A 9,416-nucleotide genomic window follows, 5' to 3' on the forward strand; every position below is an offset into this window, starting at 1 on the left:
TCTCCTGTTGCGGAGCACAGGCTCCGGACGCGCAAGCTCAGCGGCCATGGCTCACGGGCCCAGGCTCCGGACGCGCAAGCTCAGCGGCCATGGCTCACGGGCCCAGCCGCTCGGCGGCATGTGGGATCCTCCCGGACCGGGGCACGAACCCGTGTCCCCTGCATCGGCAGGCGGACTCTCAACCACTGCACCACCAGGGAAGCCCTCAGATGCAATTTTTAATCTTTAAAAAAAAAAAATGAAAAAAGCTGATTTAATTGTAACGTTTTATTTACCCCACTGTACCAAAATATTATAATCTCACCAATATACAAAATTGAGATATTTTACATTCTTTCTTTGTACATCTTCAAAATCTGATGTGTATTTTATACTGATACCTCATCTCTACTTGGACTAGCTACATTTTGAGGGCTAAATACCCACATGAACCTAATGATGAGGAAAGGTACTGGCCTGCACATTTCCACTGTCTGGCACATGTGGTTGTAGACAAACATTGTGAGTAACTGCCACTCTCCAAATTCTATATTCTATCATTACAGAGTTGGATCTACTACTATGGGAACCCATACATTAACAAACATTAAACAATGTAAGACCAGTACTATGTCTGATACTAGATAAATGGCAATGAAAATGGCTGCCATGGATCACAACTAACAGTGAGTAGACAATCTTGTTTTTCTCTGTAGCACCTACCACAATTAGTAATTTCCTGTATTTTCTTACTTATATGGTGTATGTGCATCTGTTTTTCCTATGACATTCCATGAGGGAAGGAATTATTTCTACCTTGTTTGCCATTATACCCCTGGACCTCAGTAGAACGTGTTTTACACACAGATCATCAAATACCTGTTAAATGAACACGACCTTGCATTGATTTTCAGGCTGAACCAGCTTGTCATTTCATTCTTCACTGTTTTCCAACAGTTAAGACATATTCCACATTTTCTCAGTGAAAGCAGTGAATAGCTGTTTTCTCTTCATACTAATTTCTAGTAGCTTAACTCAAATATTAAAAGTACGGAAGTTCCCCACTAGTCAGAATCACACTTTTCCTGTCTTCAGCAGACTCTCCTTCCTCTCCAACACACACACAACAGAAGCAGAATGGCTGAGGCACAAATGAACAAGTGTCAGAAAACAGCCTCTCCATCAACCTCTTAGACTGAGAGAAAAAGGAAAACAACATACATGCACCTAGAAGAAAAGAATAGTGAATATTGTTTCCTACCACACAGTCAGTAGTGGCAAGGGTCTTAAGAGCTCTGGAAATTTCAGAAACTCCTTTGGCAAACCATTCTAAGTTAAACAGTAGAAATACTGTAGTAGCCATGATAAAAGAAATCCTAAAACTGGGAATTTAAACAAAGCAAATAGCATGTCATGTAACATCATGACTAAATTTGAAACCTGTAACAACAACAAAAAACCCCCAAAACCCAAGCTCAAAACTCATTCTGTATGATATGAAATAACACTGTATTTTAAAAGTCCTTTTGCAGACTGTAGAAATCATTTTATTTAGAATGTATACACTGGAAGAATGAAGGAGTTGGGATTGAGGGCAGCTCTTACCTTTCTATTCTGTATATAGTAAAATGGCACTTTAATAATACTGGCATTTCCCAAATTTATCTGTTTTGTAATTTTAGCACCAAAAACTCAACTCCTCATCAAATGTTCCCTGTTTTGCAAAGTACTGGAATATAAAACATTTCATACTTCAAACTTTAGTCATCTTTTGTGTAAATCAGTTTTTAAAAAACCAAATCATATTTAAAATGCACTAAAGAAAATTACTTTTCCCTTTTCTTTTTAGGTGCATGTTCCAAAAGTGGTGCAAATTCAGCCTCCTCACTGTGCTTTCTTTTCTTTTTTTTCTTTTTATGGTCACTTTGGTAACCACTGGAGTCACTGCCTAGGAAAACAGGGTCCTGGTGCTTTTTCTTCTTCTTCGGCTCCTCCTCCCAGAGGCCATTCACATTGTTATTAATCTGAAGATCTGTCTCTTCCTTCATGGTAACATCTGCAAAATCTGCTAACTCTGTGGTACCACTTTCCACTTCATATGGCTCTGGGTCTTTCTTCTTTTTCTTTTTCTTCTTTTGAGGTTTTTCAGTAGCTTCCTCAGTGCCAGTTTCTGTTACTTCTTTAGAAACTGCAGAGCACTTGGTTTGTAAACTATAAATTAGTTAAAAAAATTTACAGTACATTAAGCAAAAATGAAAGAACAAAATAAGATCAAGAATATTCCCCACATGCTAAGATTTTTCTAAATAATGACAGTAGTACAAGATACCATACCTAGGACACAAATTTCAAATATTCTATCCTGTTATCTCCCAGCACATTGACATGTCTTGGAAATGTTAAATAAAAATGACATAAACTTTTGTCAAAAACATTTAGCTTGGTTCAGAAAACCAAGCTGAACACTAAACAATCACCATACCCAGCCTTACCAGACAAACCAGTGACATTTCACAGGAAAAACAAAACAAAACTTCTCATATCTACCTCAATCTTTGTTTCAAGTAATAGTTCATCGTTCTTCTTAACCTATGCTGAAGCAGTATGACTTCAAAGTTGTGAATATTCTATAAAAACAAGGATCAGTGAAGTAGCCCTCTCTCTATAGACCTGCTGTCCCATAGAGTAGCACTAGCCACATATAACTATTTAAATTTAAGAAATAACTTAAAAAATTCACTTCCTCAGTCACACTAGTCATATTTCAGTTGCTCAAGAGTGAGGCTTGAGCAACAAGCTACATTGCACAAATATAGCACATTTCTATCATCACAGAAAGTTCTTTTGGACAGCTGCTCTAGAACTTTAACCCATACTCGTTACTTATCAAGGCCTTATCAAGGCAGAATCTAGAAAAAGTTGCTAACACAGGATGCGAAGAGTCCCCCCTGCCCACCATTAAACTTGGCTCCCATGAACCCAGGCTCAGGATCAAAGTAATTCTTACAAGAATTCCAAACAAGAAAAGTACAGAAATTAAATAATCTACCTGGTATAATGACAATAATAAAATAAATATTTTTGTTTCAACTGTGTAAAAACAAAAGGGTAATAGTTATGCAATATGATTATAGTAGTCTCAAGTTCAGGGATCAACTTTTAAAAAGATTACCAACAAACTAGACAATAAAAAATTGAATTAATAAAATGCAGACCAGTTAGATGCAGAGCTTCAGAATATTCAATGCACTGTCAGAGCACTTATGATTCATATTTACATTGACTTTACGGTTTGAAAGTACAAATATTCCAGTAAAAAAATTAACTTTTTAAAAGCAGGATTTATGTTCCCTAAATTCAGAATTAACAGAAACGATTAAGTATCAAAATGATAATAATGTGATTAGGAACTGACCTAGTGATATTTAGTTTTCCCCGAATGCAGAATACTCCAGCAGCATCTGAGTCTAAACGAAATACTTCAAATTCTAGTTCATCACCCATGTTTATCTCCAGAGTCTGCCACTGCTCGGCTGGCATCTGCTCAGGTTTAGGAATGGAGGCATTGAAGCACCCGTGTACCAAACAGCCAATGTGGCTGGAAGACACTTTATTTACCGTACCCTGGGAAGAAGGAAAAAAATATTACATCAAGAAGAGAGCCAAAGAGTTAAAAGGTGAAACGAACTTTACAGTCTTCAAAGTGATCTTCAAATAGAAAATATCAAAATAATGGTGTAATTCAACATCGAAAAAGTTGATCCTCATTTAAAACTTACCACATATTACACTAAAATACCACTTTAGGAACACTCTAGAGTTTTTAGAAAGCTCACCTTGAGCATGGCTATTTTAACTAAACCATGACATTACTAGAAGCTTTAAAACTAAATAACAATAAAATAACAATACTATATGATTTTAAGGTTAAAATCAAAATTTCCAAGAAACTCAGTGTTCTATTCCCCTAGGAATCAACATATATAAAGTATATGAATGAAAACCTGAAGCATTTTTTTAAAAATCACATATTTTGAATTATAAAACTGTAAGAAATATTAACACATATACAGTGTTGTTTAATGGCAGTACCTCCTTCCACATGTGACAGAATAAAACTTACTTGTCTCCTTATAAGGAGTCTGGAGTCCAGAATGGTACCTTCTGGATGGTCTGAAGAATCTGTGCTACATCTATACATTAGAATATTATTCAGCAATAAAAAGAAGCTACCAAGCCAAGAAAAAGACATGGAGGAACCTTAAACACATATTTGTACATGAAAGAAGCCAATCTGAAAAGGTTACATACTCTGTGATTCCACTATATTGACATTCTGGAAAAGGAAAAACTATGGAGACAGTTTAAAAAAGAAAAAAAGTAGTTGCCATGGTTTCTGAGGGAGGGAGCAGTGAATAGGTAGAGCACAGAGGATTTTTAGAGTGACCAGTTATTCCACAGGATACTGTTATGTTGGATACGTGTCATTATACCTTTGTCAAAACTCAAAGAATGTACAATACAAAGAGTGAACTCTACTGTAAACTATAGACTTTAAAATGTATCAATATTGGCTCAACAATTGTAACAAATGTACCACATCTGTATGTATGTCAATGATAACTGAAACAGTATGTTTATGTGAGGTTTTTTTTTGGGGGGGAGGGGTGTGGAAGGAAGTGATGTATATGAGAATGCTATACTTTACATTCAATTTTTCTAAAACTGTTAAAAAATACTCAATGAGCAAAGAAAAGTCTTTTCAATGTACGGGTTGAGAACACTGAATATGGGCAAGAGAATGGAGCTCAAGGACCTATGAAGTACTGTGCACAAAAAACCAAGACTGATCACAGACCTATACAGAAAAGCTAAAACTACAAAAATTCTAGAATCTTATAGAAGAATATCCTTTCAACTGAGGGGTAGCCAAGTTTCTTAGATAGGATCTAGAAAGTATAATATGATAAATTAGACTGCATCAAAATTAAAAGCTTCTGCTTGTCGAATGGTACCATTAAAAGTTAATAAATAAGACAGATTGGGAAAGAATACTCACGATACAGTTACCTGAAAAGGATGTGTACCAAAACTATGAAAAGAATATCAAACCCCAGTTAAAAAGGGGTAATAAAGTACTTGAACAGGCCCTTCTTACCGAAACATATGAAAAAGAGCTCATGAAGGAAATACAAATTAAAACCGTACGGAAAAACTACCATATGCCCACCAGTAAAATCAAAAGATAACATTAATTGTTGGCAAGAATGCAGAGTAACTGGAAGTACTGAAGGGGATATTAGTTCTCCATAAAGTTAAACACACATTTACCCTGACCTAGCAATACTGCTTCAAGTTTCTACGTAGGAGAAATGAAAATACATGTTTACAATAGCTCTGTTCGTAAGAGGTCCAGACTGGAAACAACCCAAATGTCCATCAATGAGGATGGATAATCAAATTGATAATCAAAGTACATATATACTCATATAACTGAATTACCACGAACGATTAGAAGACAAATTCCACCAATATACCCGAGAGCATGGATATTACTCAAAAACATGACCAAAAAAGGCCAGACTGTGAGTGTATAATGAAAAATTCCACTAATAAGGAATTACAGAACAAGTGAAACTAATTTATGATAATGAAATCAGAATAGTGTTTGTATCTAGGATAAAGGGGATTGACCAGGACAGGGCATGAGAGTCACTTCTAAGGAGAGAAAATGGTATATGCACTTGTCAGAATTCACTGAGCTGCACAGGATGATCTACTGCATTTTACTGTATGTAAATTAAACCTGATACATTATATTGTATGTAAACTATATCTCATTAAATGGAAAAAAAATGGTCAAATGTATTTGAGGACTGGATCTTATTGTAGGGGACAGAGTAAATTAAATTCATTTCACTTTCTGTACAATTAGAATGTTATTTCCATGCACATATTTACATTTATGATAATTTACAAAAAGCAGATGACAGTTTAATTTGGCAATTTTAAAGTACAAATCAACCACCAACTTTAATAGTATGGAGGTTATAGGATCCCAGTTTGGAGGGTGAGGGTACTATTTCTAGCAGTTCAAATGACATTGAAAAACATTTTTAAAATAGAAAGGCCTTGTAATTTTGTTATAGTGAAATCTGACCTACATTTTAATTAACAGTATCAAGGGCTAGTTAACAGTTCTCATGGACTAAACAATTCCTATAGACATTTATTTTAGTTAAAGGAAAAAATACATAAATATACAAGTACATATGAACACAGAGAACTGCTGGTGGGAAAGGAGCAAGTGATGTGGATAAATGTACACATTTTAGTAGATTTCACATCAACTTCTGCATTTTCACCTTCTCTTAAAAAACAAAAAACTGAAAGACCTTCCCCACAGGGCCTTCATGGCCCTGTGATTGACCCCTATCATTCATTTCCATTACCTGCCTGGTCCCAAAGCTATTTGGATTTGCAACTCCAGTTCTATATATTGCTATACCATCTGAATCCTATAAAAACAATATATACTTGTATATATTTGAGAAGTTATAAAATAATAATAAAAAAATTTAACCCTTTAAAATCATTCTGATGGTATACAGAGAATAAATTGGATGGGGCATATACTCTGTACATGCATGTCAGTTTTAGTATCATGGAGTTTAAAAACTTGCCTAGACTGCCACTGAACAGAAAAAAGAATGAAAATAAATGACATTGTTTAAGACACCTCTAGGACAATATCAAGTGCAGTAAGATTCACATGATAGGGGACACAGAAGGTTAAGAGAGAAAGGGCCTGAGAAAATATTTGAAGAGATAATAGCTGAAAACTTCCCTAACCTGGGAAAGGAAAGAGGCACTCAAGTCCAGGAAATGCAGAGTCCCATACAGGATGAACTCAAAGAACATGCCAAGACACACTGAAAAGCAACAGATAACCTACAAGGTAACTCCCATAAGGCTATCTGCTAGTATTTCAGCAGAAACTCCACAAGCCAGAAGAGAGTAGCAAGATTATTTAAAGTGATGAAAGGGAAAAACCTACAACCAAGAATAAATACCCAGCAAGGGTCTCAAAAGATGTGATGGAGAAATTAAAACCTTCACAGATAAGCAACAGCTAAAAGAATTGAGCACCACAACACGAGATTTACACAACAAATGTTAAAGGAACATCTCTAGGCAAAAAAGAAAATGCCACAACTAGAAACAAGGAAATTACAAAATGCAAAAACTCACCAGTCAAAGCAAACATAGTAAAGGTAGGAAATCACCCACATGCAAAGCTAGTAGGAAGGGGAAAACATTAAAGTGGTAAAAATCACCTACATCCCCAATAAGCAACTAAGGGAAACACAAAACAATTAGATGTAAAATATGGTATCAAAAATAGTAATCATGAGGGGAGAAGAGTACAAATGTAGGGCATTTAAAATGCATTTGAAATTAAGAGATTAACACCTTAAAAGCAATCATATATACATATACATATGTGTGTTTTATATATATGTATGTTATATACATATATGTTTACATACATACATACATACATATATATATATATATATATATAGAGAGAGAGAGAGAGGGAGAGATACTGCTCTACAAAAACCTCATGGTAACCACAAACCAAAAATCTATATAGTAGATATACACACACACAAGACAAAAGGAATCCAAACATAACACTAAAGATAATCACCCACTCACAAGAGAATAAAATTTAAAAAGGGGAAAAAAAGACCTACAACAACAAGTCTAAAACAATTTTAAAAAACGGCTATAACAAAATACATATTGGCAATTACCTTAAATGTAAATGGACTAAATGCTCCAACCAAAGTTCACAGACTGGCTGGAGGGGATCAAGATGGCAGAGGAGTATGACATGGAGCTCACCTTCTCCCACAAAAATATTAAAAATACATCTACTAGTGGAACGATTCACATAGAACATCACAAGAAAACCTCCCCATAGCCAGGTAGGATAAAAGGAAAATGAAAAAGAAGGAATCGCAATGGGTCCTGCACCCCAAAGAAGGAGCTGTGAAGGAGGAAAGGTTCCCACACCCTGGGAAGTCTCTTCATCAAAAGGGAGATCAGAATGTATGGAGGGGTAGCTTCATAGCCCAAGAGGAGAGAGCAGCAACTGGTGTGCAGAAGGCAAAATGGAGAATAACATGCACAGAAGACCGGCACTGCCACACTGCATTCCCCAGCCTGAGACACTCCTCTGTTGGTGTGGGAGGGGGCTGGGTGCTGAAGCTCAGGCTTCAGAGGTCAGACCCAGGGAAAGGACTAGGCCCACCACGTGTTTCTTTCCCCTGTGAGTGCTCCCAGACAACAGGACACCGCTACAGGAGCTCCAGTGGTGTCACTGCCACCACAGCAGGCTCCTGAGGCTGGCATGGACTGCCGCTAAAAGACCCGCAAGCAGGCGCCAGGCCCCGCCCTGTCCCAGTCCAGGAGTGCATGGAGAGCAGCACTCATACGAGACCCTTCAAGTGGGCGTGAAGCTCCACCCCTGCTGTCCCGGGAGTGCACAGATAGCACCAGCCCATACGAGACTCAAGAACAGGCATCAAGCACAGCCCCCACTGTCCCAGGAGGGTGTGGAGAGTAGTTGCCCATAGAACACCCATGAGCAGGTTCTAGGCCCTGCCCCTGCTGTCCCAGGAGGGCATGAGAACAGCCATCCATACAAGACCCACGACCAGGCAACGCGCCCTGCCCCCAGTGTCCCAGGAGTGGAGAGCGGCCACCCACACAAGACCTTTCACCAGGCGCCATGTGCTGCCCCTACTGTCTGGGGAGCATGTAAGGAAGGCTGTACCTACACACCCCGTATCAAGGGAATAATGGCAAGCACACACTGAGGAAAGAGACAGCAAACATCCAAACTAAAAGCAGCCTCTCAATTCCAGAAAACACGGCAGAGTAGAAGGACTTGAGCTAACCTCCTCTTGCAGAACCACCAAAATCACAACTGCTGAACAATCATCAACAAAGAAGACTGGAACCCACCAAAAGAGATATTTTACATTCAAAGACAAAGAAGAAAACAAAGTGAGATGGCAGGAGGGGTGTTTTCATGACATAATCAAATCCCATACTCACCAGATAGGCAACCCACAAACTGGAAAATAAATTATATTGCAGAGGTTCTCCCACAAGAGTGAGCCCCATGTCAGGCTCCCCAGCCAGAGGGTCTGGCATCAGGAGAAGGAATCCCTAAAAGCACTTGTCTTTGAAAGCCAGCGGGGCTTGAGTGCAGGAGCTCCACAGGACTGGGGGAAACTGACTCCACTCGTGGAGGGCGCACACAAGGCTTCACATACACTGGGACCCAGCATAATGCAGTAACTCCATAGGAGCCAGGGCCAGACTACCTATGGGTCTTGGAGGATTTCTTGGGGGGGGGGGGG

The 9,416-nt window shown here is 38.2% G+C and overlaps 1 protein-coding gene across 1 annotated transcript in view; it reads right to left on the reverse strand.

The window, feature by feature from the left end:
- Positions 1-1,591: 1,591 nt before the first annotated feature.
- POLR1F (RNA polymerase I subunit F) overlaps positions 1,592-9,416 on the reverse strand; it is a 20,490-nt gene continuing 12,665 nt past the window's right edge. Inside the window, exons 3-4 of the mRNA XM_007455398.1 lie at positions 3,395-3,603; positions 1,592-2,190 (exon numbers count right to left, since the gene is read on the reverse strand). Of these exons, the coding sequence (XP_007455460.1) occupies positions 1,806-2,190; positions 3,395-3,603 (594 nt within the window). The 3' untranslated portion in view covers positions 1,592-1,805. The remainder of the gene's footprint in view (positions 2,191-3,394; positions 3,604-9,416) is intronic.

This window comes from Lipotes vexillifer, unplaced genomic scaffold (assembly GCF_000442215.2).
Source record: "Lipotes vexillifer unplaced genomic scaffold, Lipotes_vexillifer_v1.1 scaffold1314, whole genome shotgun sequence".
Lineage (NCBI taxonomy): Eukaryota > Metazoa > Chordata > Mammalia > Artiodactyla > Lipotidae > Lipotes > Lipotes vexillifer.